Below are 14,934 nucleotides of genomic sequence, written 5' to 3'. Positions count from 1 at the left end.
GACTAAGGATGATTATTGTGACTGTGTCCAATCATTTTTAGTCAAATGTGCCTGCATCCCAAATTGAAAAGATGAAGCTCGTTCGGGTTATTTACCTCATGGTAAAGTTTTGTGATTGTTTTGGCAGATGTTTCTTTAGTATCGGCCAATGAAACTTTGCATTAAATGGAGTTATGCGGGCCTTTCAATTTTCAGAGGTACCAGTATATGTGTTCATAAACATCTAATACGTTCTCTTGACTGGAATGAAGTGTGACGTGGATATAAAGTTTCGAGCTAATGACAATTTCAATACTGTATTCAACTAAAAGCACACAACACCGATGAAAAGACGACACAGGTTTGTGCACATTTCAGCGAAAACTGCTTGTGCACATGAGCCGTACACATTGCAAACTAAAGCCTGCACTAAATGAGCCCTTCACATTGTGACTCTCCTACATTGTAAGTATATGCCATACAGCGAGCGTCACCTGTTTCCCTTGTCAGAGATTGAAAATGTGATAAACTGCTCACACCTGAACATTGGGTTTGCATTTTTGCAGCTGGAGGGTATACATGCCATGCCATTGCCTGAATAGTTACCAACAAGGTCCACTGGGGCACATTCCCTTTGTGGGTCAAGTTAGCCCTCCAAGATCTGTCCTCCATCAATTTCAATATTGACCCAGCAGTCAATTTCCCAAATTAAACAAACACTGCCGACAATACTAAAATCAATTCATCTCTAGAAAACTACATTACGGAGAACATTCCTCAAAGCTTATTGCTGCAGGCAATGATGCTTTAGAAGCATATGCCAGCTCCACTCTGCTCCACTCCACTGCGGCGCTGTTTCCGTGTCGTACAACTCATGCAGATGGACATGGACACTTCCTTACTACCAGCCCTCTCCCATTATAAATTATCCACTAATGCAACAAGACTACACACTAATGTGTGGGTTCAGGAACTGCAGTACAGAAATTAGCCAATTAGCGGCAGAGGAACAAAGCTGTGTGCTCTTTTTTTATCAATTAATGTTGACAGTATTTTTTTTTTCATTGTCGTGTAATCTCCTGAAAAGTGCATGCACGCTGGGTGTAATTGGCTTCTATTTAAACAAATACTCTTTCCTTCTAAGAAAAACATCCACTATGGTGTAGATGTACATTCATTCTTACAGTACTAAGGGCTTTTACAGTCATATTTACTGCTGTGCAAAGACAGAAACCACGACAATATGCATGAAATTCTTTCACTGCCGGCGGCATGCTGCTTTCCTCTTACAGCATTTGTGATAAAACATCACTCCAACTGACTGAGCATTATAACAGTGGTTTTTCTGGTAAATATCTGCCAACAATTTATGGCCGAGTGCTGAACTCAATGTCACAGGCTTTGTGTCAAGTGAGGCTGGGCTTAATATTAAACCATACCTTTTAAAACTATGCAAATTCAGACGTGGGATTTTGACAGATTGGGGTTCATACTGTAAATCCTTTATGTGGTGCTATTGTATTGTTTCACTTGATTCATCAGGCAGAGCTGAAATGGAGTAACTGGTCGTACGAACACAAGATTATGTGAACTATAGCTGTCAATATCGTTGTAAACACAACCAGAATGCAGCATTCAAAATATCTGAATGCATGAAGAAAAGGAACGTGTGCATGTAGGTCTGGTCAAGTTACTGGCTTACGTGAGTATCTTGTGGTAGTCCATTGTACCATCCAACAAAAGAGCGAGCTGAGTAAACACCAGTCAGTTCCTCCCCTGGTATATTCAGACACTTGTCTGCTTCAGCACCATAGCTCTGTTTGGAAACAGGGGGGGAAACAGTAAGAAATTCATGCCAACTATAGGCAAGTTTCGTTCACCGACAAGTGAATAGTCAACCAGTGGGCCTCGAGCTGAACCGAGAGATCGGGCACTATTTTCTTAGCAACAGAGGCTCCTTTAGAAACAAACTGCATTTTGTTGGTTCAAAAACAGATATGAAATGCACTCATCATGGTCACATTGCTACATGTACCAACAAAATGAAAGCTCCCGACCAACGCAGCTCTTTTGGGGGTCCTTCTGCTTGAGGTGGACAGTAAATTTTGACCGGTAACCTATGCATGAAATATACACCAGGCACCAGGTAAAATTGATCCGTGGTCAATAAATTGTTGCTGATTAAACTTTCCTCATTCTGTGTGGTGTGGTCACAAAGGAGGCTAGAACATTCTGAAATTCCATTTTTAAACTCAGAGGTGGATCCAGAGGAGAGCACCCACCAAGCAAGCCCCCTTGCGAATTTTTTTTTTCAGAGGGAAATCTTGTCTTTTTCTGCTTTTTCTTTTGCTTTCAACATGTTATCTAATCACTTTATAGAAAATGAAGTGTCTCCTCTCTCGTGTTTGGGCTCACCTCCACTTAGGGCATCGTTCCCCCTTACGTTGTGAATGAGGGTTGCCTCCCTCCCTTTCTGGACTCACACTGCTGGACTCATTTGGAAAACTGTCCCCACGCAGTGGAAGGGGTGCTATGCCACATCTCACAGAGAGATCATTTTCCCCCGGGATTTTTTTTTTTATATTTATACTGGTACTAGTAGTCTAGCTAGAATGTAAGGTGACTAACTCCTTTCATTTCTGACAAAAACTCTGTATCGCATCACTTACAAACTCCTTGCACAGAATCCCGACATTGTTTAACTTTAAAAAATAATTTTCTGTCATCTCTGATAATCACAATAAGGTGTAACATAACATGACCCTCCTTTAGGGGGATATTATGTAATATCAAGAAATGTTCGAATTCATTCCACAGTACATGTAGAAACAGAAACGCATCTTTCACCTGCTGCATGACTGGGTACTCGGTTACATAAATACTGAGTATTAAATAATGATAACAAATTTTAGGATGTCTTCTAATGCTTGATCTGTTGTTACTCAAATCACCTGATGAGGTGCAAACCCTTATGTGTACCTATAATCATTATACTTTCTGCCAGTCTGGCCACTGATTCATACTGCTGTAGCCGTTGCCTTGGTGTACATATAAATCAATGCCAAGTGAGTTCAGCTTCAATCGTCCCCAGTCAATTGGCTATAAATCAGACCACTTCAATAGAGCTGATGTAATTACATCCAATTGGCAGCTTGCTTCATTATTTACAACAGCACAGACTTCTTGCACAGGGCCGTTAATTTTTTCACTGCCTGGCATGGCTCATATAATTGTCACTATCACAACTGGCCTTGACTTAGTATCATCAGCAATTACCTTCTGCATGTACATGTATGTGTACAGTCTGGTTCATCATTCAGCACTGTATTTTAATGTATATATATACGCTCTTCTCAAAATAAATTTTTCAAGAATCTCCAAAATTACACAGCCAGTTTCCGCTATAATGCAGGCACATATGGCAAGTCAAATTGTATTAAAAAGTACAGTCATCCACATACTTGGCAACTGCATGTACCATGTGGTAGCTGATTGGGAACCATGCCGAGACCACGCCATTCAGTCAAAGGGGTCGAGAAACATTCAAAGATAACAGACCGAAGGAAAAAAATAGAGTGGCTCATGGTTTGATTCTCTTTTTGATTGCTACGATAAAACTGAGTGTGGCAGGATTTCAGCCTGCAATCTCAAGAACTATACACTGGCACTTGATCAACTGAGCTAGATATCCCACTGCATTATTGGTGGTCTCTCCTTCCATCCAATTTGTCAGTGTCTTTCAATCGGCACAAGTCAGAAGCTAGTGCAGTTTATTGGATGCTATGATGTTGCCTTTTAAGACTGTTTGCATAGAGAAGGAACTGATGGAAGATAAACAACAATCTATCAGGGAAGATCAGGGAAGATTGAGCTCTTACTCCATCCTGACATTACCAAGATTTCATAAAACAAAAATACAACATACATCTACATCTACAAGCAGGTTAAACTAACATCAATGTACCCTGGCTTATCTTAACAGAACACTCTGATGTGAACAAAGGGTCAGATTTGTTCTTTATTTAAGATAACTGATGTTTGTTCAAACCAAAAATACCTTACATTTAATGAAGATTGACTTTGTAGTCTCCAAGCTGATGTGTGCTATTTTGAAAGTCACCAGAATAACAACTCTCAGGTCAAGAGCAAGCAATGCCCAGAGTCTGCAACTCCTCCCCCTCCCCCACAGCACTGCATACAAAATTAGTCTGGTAGCCAGATTCGTCAATTGGATATTAATAAAAATACTAGTCAGTTTTGATATAGCGCATATTATGGAATGTCTCCATGTGCTTATCATCATTATTCCTGCACATTGGGCTCACATCATCTGGACATTCATGAAACCATCTCAGCTCCCTAAGGAGTATACTAGCCCAATGCTACCATCTCGGTGCAAATGGCTAAACATTACTATGTCTGGAATCCATTTACTCCCGGGTAGAGAGAGGCACATAGGGGTAAAATGACCTGCCCAAGATCACAACATGCTGCCACCAGCTGGATTCGAACCCCTGACCCTGTGAGCGGAAGCTACAAACCCTAACCACTATGCCACATCCCCCCCATATTTTATCTTTATGTTAGATACAGTACACTTGTAGACAGGGAAATATGAAATGTGTTCACATTTCTAATTCACAAACTCATCTTTAAATTGATGAAAAATTTTTTGGAGTGAAGTCTGCTTTTACTACCAATGCTTGCAAAGTAATAGCAGATTTCAAAACATGCTGGATCTCGACAGAACCGAACAGAGCATGGATAAAATATTAAAGTGGAATGCTAATGTCAAATCAAAGACAAATTGCTGAACATGCTAGGCAAGTTCAACCTGTGCATATTCATGAGCCAATATGTGCATGCCAAATGCAAATTTGTTGACCACTTATGCGATATGATGAGGGGAGCAACAATTTCCTGGCCCTGCAAAATGTGAGAACGCCACCTACGTGTATATGTACATTACAGCAACGCGCCAGTGCATTTAGTTTTTGCCAGTGAATAAACATGTATTCTTTGCTGTTCTCTCTAAACTGGGGTTATGCTCAATCCACGCGGAAAGGTTCATGACATAAGAAACCTGCAGGTGCTTTTTTTTTCTCCTAAATTGAGTGCATTTTTGTAGGGCAACGACTCAAAGGCATCAACTCCACAGACAGAACTGATGGATTCCTAATGCAATAAATTCACAAAACTCTTCAAAAGTGACCTTTAGGAGTATCTAAAGCACAAGCTTTACTGTCGTACACGTACATACCTCTGCATGCCTTTTGAGGAATCCACACTCACACAGGAGACTTTTACAATTTAAATGCCCACTTGGCAAAGGTAATTTATGCAGGTTTGAACTTAATCATTCAACAGCCATGAATAGGATTTGATCTGAAGTGAACGCAAATATTGCATGGGTTAAATATCCTCAGGTGAGCATCACCATGCATTCAGAGATACCTGGAAGGAGAACCAATGGGGTGATCTTTTGAGTGGCTTTTTAAAATTCTGTGCTTTGACAGTAAGAATTTGGGAAACATTACAAAAATGATGGAAATATTCCTAGTACAAAACTCAAGACTGAGAAGCAGATTTCATTTTCCATTGAAATGCATGCATGTACCGGTATATATGCGCATATGGTTTTTGCAAGATGTTTGCCAACTTATGATCTGGAATAGTGGATCAACTTTTTTTTGCCAGACTTTGGAAAAAAAGAAGCAGTTTCGTCAAGTGGAAAAGCTGGCATACCAGTCAAAGTGATAAAAAAACAACACAAATAATCTTCACAACGGTATTACTGAAACTGTAAATCCAATCAGACAGTCCCAGCCCACCGCACATGAATCTTGAGTTACCCCTGCTGGGATTTGCTCGCCGTCTCAAATTCGGAATCCAATTTATGATTGATTCGGTAATATGGACAGTGGAGGGCTTTCAGCATACAAGATGCATGCCAAGGAAAGTATGCACAAGTGTGCCAAGTGCAACCTATTCCCTGGTATATATCCACTTGACCTTGGCTGGCATTTCTTTCATTCTGATTTGCAAACATTGACAATGTGTGTGTTACAGATCCATGAAAACAAGTCGATCTGAAGTAGACGGTACGTGATCCCACTGTTCCACTTTTCCAATGTTCTTAGTACGGTGTCAGTTACTGGGTCAAGAAGAGAAACCTTCATCAGGGAGGTGTATGTATGCTGTACATGCAAGAATGAAGCATCACCTTGACAATACACAGTGTTTAATCATGCATATGTTGACTACACTTGACCCTATAAATTACATATAATATCAAATTTAATTGTAACTATTATTCCTCATGAAGTGGTACTTGTGTCTCCAACTCCAAGTAAACTTCACATGGTTAGTAGTATTCTTGCTGAGGATGTTGTGGTTACTAAGCATGGAGTATCTCATATGACCTGGTTATCAGACGTAAGTACCATGTAGGAAAGGGCTATTATTTTCCGAATTTGAACATTCAAATGCAAAATTCATAAACAGGAAGGGATAATTTTCTTTTGTTTTAAATAAGAAACACTGCACTATGGAGGCTTGTTTCAATTGTCAGAAAGGGAATGGTGTTAAAGTGTTGTGTTTTAGCCTATTTTCCCTCCTTGTGAGACAACTTATTTTTAATAAAATTTCATTTTGTAATTTGATTTTTTTTAAATAATATTTTTTTTCTCTTCTGGAACCACTGTTTTATCTGATCACTTCACAAGTCCCCTGCTGAGGACTTTTTTGGCATCTTTTACTAATTAAAAGGCAATCTTATGAAAAAATTAAAGTTTGTTGTTGTGTATAGTGATTCTGGTCTACTCTTCTGGCTTAAATGTGCTTCAAGTACATTTTCCAGATCGAGAGGCTGTTGTTGCAGTAAAAAGATGCCGTTCGTCGTAAGGCAACAAACAACTGGCTCAATATTGTCATTGGATCCTAGAGGTTGCATATCCCAGAAGTATTACTAAACACTTTGTTCTTTCTTCAGGTAACTAAAACAATTTGTCAGAGGAAACGATGTCACCATGGGCAAGGTTTTATGTTTGTTTTTTATAGCTAATTGTTAGCCTTGGTTTTCATCTCCTTGTGTGACATCACCTATTTGCTTACTGGTATAGTGGCCCACTTCCAAGAAATCACAGACAAGCCAATCTGAATACTCTTGAGTCATTACCTTTCCAGAAATACCCATGCAAATTCCCTGGACATTTTTGGTTCAGAAATTAACCCCTCGCAATTGCTCCGGGATGTGCAAATGTTTTTCTTAGTGCAAAGCCTGTCCTTAATATTTAAGCAGCTTACCAACACAACCACATCATAAGCTTGAAGCAGTTCAGTGACAGAGATGTGTTTGCCCACTTCCACATTGCCAACGTATTCACAGCGTTCATTCTCTGCTAGTGTTGAAAACTGGTTTATGACATTCTGTAAAGTAAAGTTCAGAAAAAAATTAAGTTATACAAAAATGTTTTTCTAAGTCTGGAATGTACCGGAACCATAAAATAAAAGTTGATCTGTATCACGCTGGATTCTTTGCATGTGTTATTATTGCTAGAATCATTTGTTTATAACCAGAAATCTTAACACAGAACATCTGCACCCACCGGGACAGAAATGTGGCCCAAGCAAAACAAAAATATATTCCCCTACTTGCATACTTCTGGTAATGAAAAAATAACTATTTACAACTATTTTTGATACGGTGTCACGAGCAGAGATGGGGGAACAGCTGCATCTTATGACTTCCATGAGAGAACGTAAACAACTTTTCAAAGAAGAGGACAGCGCGGAAATTGGATGCAAGCTAAGCACTTTGGGTGTGGTGAGAACAGGCTGGATGGGAGTGATTAATGGAAAGATGATCCTAGCCGACACCCCACAGATCCCTGGAATCAGAGAAGATGCACCTGGATTGTTAATGTACCTGCACAGGATGTGTGCCAACTGTTCCTTATGGTACTGATGGTATGCCGACGGTGGTAATGCAAGATATCAGAAATCAATGATGATTACATTCTAGGAACTGCAGATGCCCCCTTTGCATAGCATGTATGAATTGCTGATCCCTAGCAGTCGCTGCGTCTGTCACTTAATCAGGTGTAGGGAGAAACTGCACTTGCTTCCCAAATGAGTTGTATTGTTTGGGGGCTCAGCTCTGAACCAAACACAAAACTAAAGGGGATTGTATACTTGGGGACCCCCAGTTTTTTGACATTTTAATCTTGCAAAACTGGTAAGTCCCCCCCAAAAAAACAAAGGCAACGCTCTCTTTATTCAAATTGTAAATTGTGAGAAAATGTGACTTTCTTCCTTACTGATGGACCAGCCATGCAAATTTGAATCCACCACGTGTCATGTATTAAAAACACTCACAGTTTCCCCTCATAACTTCCCTCAAAACTCAAAGCCCTGCCCTTGTTTGACAACATTAACCCTACAGTTATTGAGCATGATGTCACAGTCATCTCCCAAGGTGAATTCAAGAGTTAAAATGTAGCTTACCCTTCTACTATAGGAACAGGGTCCCCAAATTTACAAGCCCCAAACCTAAGATGTACAGTGTACATGTTCACATAAGTACACTGTACTAGTACATGCCAAAGCACTGTAGGATGTCACAAGATATCCTGCATGTTATAAACTACTGTAGACCAAGTCCTGCAAAATCTCGGAGAGGTAAACTAGAGAAAGAGGGATAATGAGGGTGAGTCAGAAAAAAAGTGTCTTCATTGAGTGATTGAAAGGAACAGAATGAGTGGGCTTGCTGGGATGGAGATAGAAGTAAAATGGAAATGCTACCAATCTGGGATTTTCACAAAGATATTTATCCTCCAAATGCAAACGTTTGACCTGAGCTGACTACCTGTCTTCACATGACCACGGAATGCGAACGACAACATTTGTGGAGAATTTCTCAGAAGTATCAAGGGCTTTTACGATTTATGAAGATTCTTGGAAGACAGAAATTGGAGACCACTGTTGCATGGAAGGCTATGTACGTTTAAGCTTGAGCAGTTATACTGCTCAGTCATGTAAATCCAAAATGCTATTCAAGCACTGACAGATTTGAGCGGTGTAATGAACCCAGCCTCCCAAGGTGACCCACAAAGCTTTCCATGAAGCCAAGGGGAAATAGAATGCTTTACAAATCACCAAGGGAGGCTAGTTTTACTGCACCGTGAGAAGCAGCAGTCAATATTTGTTTGAAAAAGAACTCTCCCACAGATTCTGCTCAATTTAAGCTTTAATCAATCAATCTATCAATCAATCAATCAATCACATCTCCAAATCATGAATTTACTTCTATTCACTAGAAATTTTCCATAATTCATAAATCTTTTGAATCCTCACAGCAAGAAAACAAAACATACCAAAAGCCATGTGACTAGTTCTTGAACAACAAAGATACAGAATTAGCCACCGAGGTCTTAGATTCTGTGGAGCTCATTGCCTGAATTTCAAAACTTATCATTATTTGTGCCATACTGAGCAATAAAAGCCGGCAAACTTCAGTGCCACAGAGAGAAAAATTTTGTGTGGCTAAAATTCAAAGTGAGTTGGCTGTTGTACCACAGAAGGCACTGTGCAATCATCGCATACATCTTGGATCCCAATATCAAAGTTTTTCTCTAAATTCCGTCATACAGTGACAGTAAAACATGTATTATCCAAAAAAAAAGGAGCTAACATATAGTAAAAACAATCCATACAACACTTGTCAGGATTTCTTTTCATAAATTTACGTTACTTATGACGAGGAAGACAGAATCCAAATATTGACAACAATATGATATAAAATCAGTGCTCTGGAATATGTGAATATGTGACCCAATATCAGGGCGTGCAGCCGTTAATGTACCGGCGATACATCGCTGATATTGTTGGTGCTATCACCGGAACACTTGTGCAGTGTGCGCCAACAAACACCTGGTCTCACTGTTGAGCAGCATGTTTTGCACGCCGCCACATTCATGTACTCTCGGTGACGTAAGCGTCTGCATCCTGCGGAAAGCGTCATCTGATGTACAGCGTAAGGAACTGGAGCAGTGCGTCATTTTTGAACTTGGAACGCTGCATCCAGGGGGAATGACCGTCGATTTTTCTGCGTTCATTCAGAACTGAATCTGCTTGCCCTGAAGAAGGTACTCAGTTATCGAAAGCTCGGCAATCACGTATTCCAGAGCACTGATTTGATGTTATATCCTTGTCGATTTTATGATAGACTACTGTACCTGGTGTTTATTGTAGAATGAGTTACTCAACATTAAACTTAATAGCAGTCTGAAAACCATGTTCATAATACAGGATTGAATTCACAAACAACAAGGAAACTTCATTCGTGGCAAGGTGAAAGTCATTCCAGTTATCGTTGAAAAGCATGAACAAAGAACATTAAACTTTGAAAATGATATTGAGTGGTCCAAAGTTTAGGATTAAACCTAAACATTACCTACTGCAAAAGTTTTCTTTCTTCATTTAAAAAAGTTAAAACGCAACCTCTGGTGTGATCCAAACCCTGTTTTTCTAAACTTTTAGGTCAGTTTTGGCACTTCTACATGTACACGTATCCCAGCATAGTTATGATTTCAACAACAACAGTGCACTTAGCAGCTTCAGAATTGTGGCTTTGCACAACAGAGGGCAGCAAACAGTGTTGCCAACTACAGCTGTTTCCCTGGCGATGACAGCTGCATATTTTGACATGGCAATGGCCAACTTTCCATGCAACACCTACCACTCAGCACTATGGACTAAAGCGGGAAGTGCCTGTGTGTCCACTGAAAGACAAATATTGGTTCTAACAGGTTCAAGTTGTTTTGTGAATCAAATCTATTCGTGCACTCTATTGATTTGTTACCTTAACCTCTGGATGATCAGGTGCTACTCCATATCTAACGAGACCATAAGGTACAGGAAGCTTATCGTAGATGTCAACTTTACATTCTGTATTACCCTGCAAAAGGAGTAAAATAAAGGACAGCATATATGTAGGAGTCCTTACCAGTCAAGACTTCAACAAATGAGTAAATTTCAAACATTTATATACTAAATAACAAAATGAACTCTTTCAGTAGCACTGACATTTTTCTGTTTAGTCAAGCAGACTTTGTTGTGCAACATTACAATGTTAATCAAGGAGACCGTGTATAGAGCACCAAAAAACACTGTTCGCTGATTTCTCTGGGGGGGGGACAATATTTCAACATTTTGTTGACTTCTTGCTAAGGCAAAAAAAAAAAAAGAGGCTTTCCATGGTGCGATTTAAATTGGTCAAATTAACAGTCTCTGCAAGTTTTCCCAAAGACATCCAACAGGAATGCAACTTTCAGCTCAACTTGAAATGGGCGATGAAAAGAAGTCCTAAAAATATCCAGCCATCAGGGCTGGAACAATAACCACAGAATACCGTGATTTACAGGTTTTAATAAGGGCAGAGTTCTCTCATAAAATGCCATGATTATGTAACTTCTGCTTTCAGTTATTTGTACATGTGCAGAGGTAGAAATTCGAACCTGAATGATTTAAAGTCTGAGATTCCACAAATTAAGGTCAACATTTTAAAATATGGAATTGATTATGAGAAATCACGCCCCCAGCGTGCCCAATGCAATGAAAAGTTTTCAGAAAATATGCATAAATGCACCTTCAGCAGCCCATTCGCAGTGTAGAAGCCCGCTGGGCCACTACCCACAATGCATATCCTTGGAGCTGGTTTCCCACTGCTAGCGTACCTCTGGCCAATTGGGGCACGTTGACAACTGCGGAGGCAGCAATAAGCCAAGCCGTACCTGATCTTGAAGCACTGGCTTGCTAGCCTCCCGCACAGGCTCACTGCAAAAATAAATGAAGCAACCAGAAATTTGGCCCGTGCCTGAATCATGTTTTAAACTTAACACAAATATGTCCTCACATCAGTCTTGAAAACAGGTTGTGGCAGGAGTCGGTACAATTTTACACGAGAGTGGAAAGCTGGTGTCAGATAGAATGATGCAATGCCATCAGTGAAGACCCCTTTACGCTGCCACCAGTGTATACATTAAATAAGGCATGCCCTCTAATGTGGTACATTTTGTATCTTTTTCCAAACTAAACAGAAATAGAAATCCTGGTAAATTCCTTTCCTGAAATAATCTTGAGTTAAACTCTTGGGTCGAGTTCGGGCAGCCTGTTATTGACACAGGTTTCTTGTTCTCATGCTCAAACAGCAGGAACACAACCCAAGAGGACAGTTCTCAGAACAGGATCAAACATGCACACACCACCTCGCCAGGGTTTTACAAGAACACACGAAAAAATTGTGGCTCACAAAGCCCAAGACAATGGGAAGTTTTGCACAATTAACATTAATAAGTATCCACAAGTCAGAAGTGAATGTTTACTTTAAAAAAAAAAGAATTCCTCCAAAGTTGCCACACGAAGTTGTTTCCAACTTCTCTGTGCACACCTTGCCACAGAATTTGCATTTGGCTTTCTGAAGGCCAGCTGCTTCTTGATGGCTTGTTGTAAAGCCAAACGGATTATCTGTGACTGTGACAGGAGCATGTTTTGATGAACTGAGGGCAAAACGCTCAAGGCAAATGACTAAACGTGATCGTGCATGTACGCAGAATGTAATGTACATGTACCTGTGAACTTGTATATAAAAAGGTGGACAGGACACCAGTCAACTTTGCATATTTCTTTACACGGTTTCATTTAGTCAGGCGCATAAAAACTTTATACCAGTCTTAGCATATCCAAATTTTTTACCTGTCCAGTGATTCCAAAATGATGAACAAACTTTTTGTGTCCTGAATTTAATCCAAACATTCTGTATTTACAGATTAAAAAAATTTATCTTAATGAAGCATAGACTACATGTATGTCTAAAATTGCATCAAGGAGTTTTATGGTGTTACTGTCACTCTTAATCTGTTGTGCAATGATGACGAGCACAAGTCACAAGAGGAAAACTAACTACGAGCAAGTCAGTCCTTCCTGTGAAATGTTTTTGTGCTACACAGCACAGGCAACTCTGTTGAATCAGTTGTCTGCTTTTTACACGTTTGCCATTATCCTAGACCCCGAAAATGATGGTTCGTAACCAAACAATTATGGACAACAGATGCCGACCATTTTTCCAATGAAATTTCTGAATTTTAAAAACAGGTTTTTGAATGGACTTGATTCGAGTCCAGTAAGTAGTCCCAGTCAGCCACTAGCCGAGTCCGAGCCAAGCCGAGTCAAAAATGCCCCGAGTCCGAGCTGAGTCACGAGTCCCAAAGAATTGAACTCGAGTTTGAGTCCAGACTAGAGTCTTCCGTCACTGCTTTCAGATATAGGGGCCCCCTGCAAAAGCTTAATTGACACGATTTTCTAAGATTATCTGAAAGAACATCAAAACCATTTTCAAAAATTGCCCAAAATAGTTTTACTAACACAAAGTTGGGAGTACAAGTGAAAATAACAGTGGTTAATAAATTATTATTTTTTAACTTCAAAAATGAAAATCGCATTGGTATCTTGTTCAGCCACCTGTATGTCTTGAGGACAGTCAATCCTATCCCATCAAAAGAGGTGGCAAAATGGAATCTCACAGTCGGGATGACACCACTGAGTTTTGATTCTTCTGATTGGCCATTGGTGGCTACTGCATATTTCACACTCAAAACTCAAAGGGGCAAAAATAGTGTTGTGGTCAATGGGGAAAATCTAAATTATTGATTATCTAAACTCTTAGTCTTAGCCTTTACATCAAATATACCCAAAATTTCACTATTTAAACGCCATGAATACATTGTATCTCCCACACTAAACCGAAAAGTTTACAGTTATTTTTATCCTGTGGCAGCAAAAAAGGAGGAAACATGAAAATCTCTGTACAAAGTGAACAGAGAGTTGCTCCTTCGGCTTTGCCCACTTACATGTACATGCACAATAAATTTAACAACCTTCAACAGCGAGAATAGCACGAACATTTTCACAGTTAACATGATGTCACTATTGCGCGAAGGGAAAAATGCCCAATCACGCTATTCAATGCTATGCAGAAATGCACTGAAGTTTCCAGATTTCTGACTTTTAACACTGCATGAGACAGAATGGGCAGAAATTTAACCCTATGAAACCTAGCCCATTGCACAATGTCTTGATTTCAATGTCATAATTCTTCGCTTTCATTGTTCTAATTCTTGACAGGCCTACCCCTACCCCAAAAGTCATAACGTTCCTGTAGGCCTATTCATTTTAAAATGCTATAGGCCTAGGCCTAGGGCCTAAAACCAAACATTGTAATTACATGATGTATGCCTAGGCCTAGTAATTGAATGGACAGGATGGAGGCTTCTTCCAACAAGAGAAGTCGACATGGTTGAGTGACAAGTTAGCAGGGTGTGTCAGAAGACGACTGTTGACTTGAATTGAGACATGTGAGACAAGTGTCTTCCGTGGATAGTTAGTAGGCCTACCTGCGCTACAAGTACAAGTCCCCTCCCCACCCCCGGCTCCCCGCGCCATGCACCTGCATTCGTCGTTGGCCAAGTAATTTACACTAATGAAAACAGAAATAGTGCAGTTCTTCACTTTCCAAACCTGTTATGAATGCACTGTTCCAATTCATTGCACAGTTTTTCTCAAAAGCACCGCAACACAGGCACCCCTCGAGCAGAGTACTTCCAGAAGTTATAAGTTACAGTTCTGGAAGTACGTGCAGACTAGACGAGCAGACGAGATGGTTACTTTCGTTTTTTACCAAATGTATGGAGAACTTTAACATGTATTGAAGTCTCCTACATCTTGCATGGGAAGACACTGGGTATACGACCTGTCTCCAAAATCGTGACCGATCACCCTCTTTCATGCGCTTCAATGGCACCGGCTAATCTCATTTGTGCCACTTTTGAGACGTGTTAGGCATTGTGGGTAGTATACTGGCGCCTTGTTTAACATTGGCGCATGCGGCGTTTACCGTTG

General features: G+C 40.1%; 1 protein-coding gene across 1 annotated transcript in view; it reads right to left on the bottom strand.

Annotated features, from left to right (window-relative positions):
* The window catches only part of LOC110979675 (NADPH:adrenodoxin oxidoreductase, mitochondrial-like), a 74,287-nt gene extending 59,571 nt beyond the window's left edge, over window positions 1-14,716 (bottom strand). The window contains exons 1-5 of the mRNA XM_022235687.2: window positions 14,554-14,716; window positions 11,627-11,814; window positions 10,841-10,936; window positions 7,285-7,407; window positions 1,682-1,795 (exon numbers count right to left, since the gene is read on the bottom strand). Coding sequence (XP_022091379.2) covers window positions 1,682-1,795; window positions 7,285-7,407; window positions 10,841-10,936; window positions 11,627-11,814; window positions 14,554-14,581 — 549 coding nt within the window. The 5' untranslated portion in view covers window positions 14,582-14,716. The remainder of the gene's footprint in view (window positions 1-1,681; window positions 1,796-7,284; window positions 7,408-10,840; window positions 10,937-11,626; window positions 11,815-14,553) is intronic.
* Window positions 14,717-14,934: the final 218 nt, after the last annotated feature.

The sequence above is a fragment of the Acanthaster planci genome, linkage group LG07 (genome assembly GCF_054643075.1).
Source record: "Acanthaster planci isolate LZ-2023a linkage group LG07, COTS_SCS, whole genome shotgun sequence".
Classification (NCBI taxonomy): Eukaryota; Metazoa; Echinodermata; class Asteroidea; order Valvatida; family Acanthasteridae; genus Acanthaster; species Acanthaster planci.
Note: the sequence above shows the minus strand (reverse complement) of the source record. Positions and strands in the feature narration are given on the sequence as shown.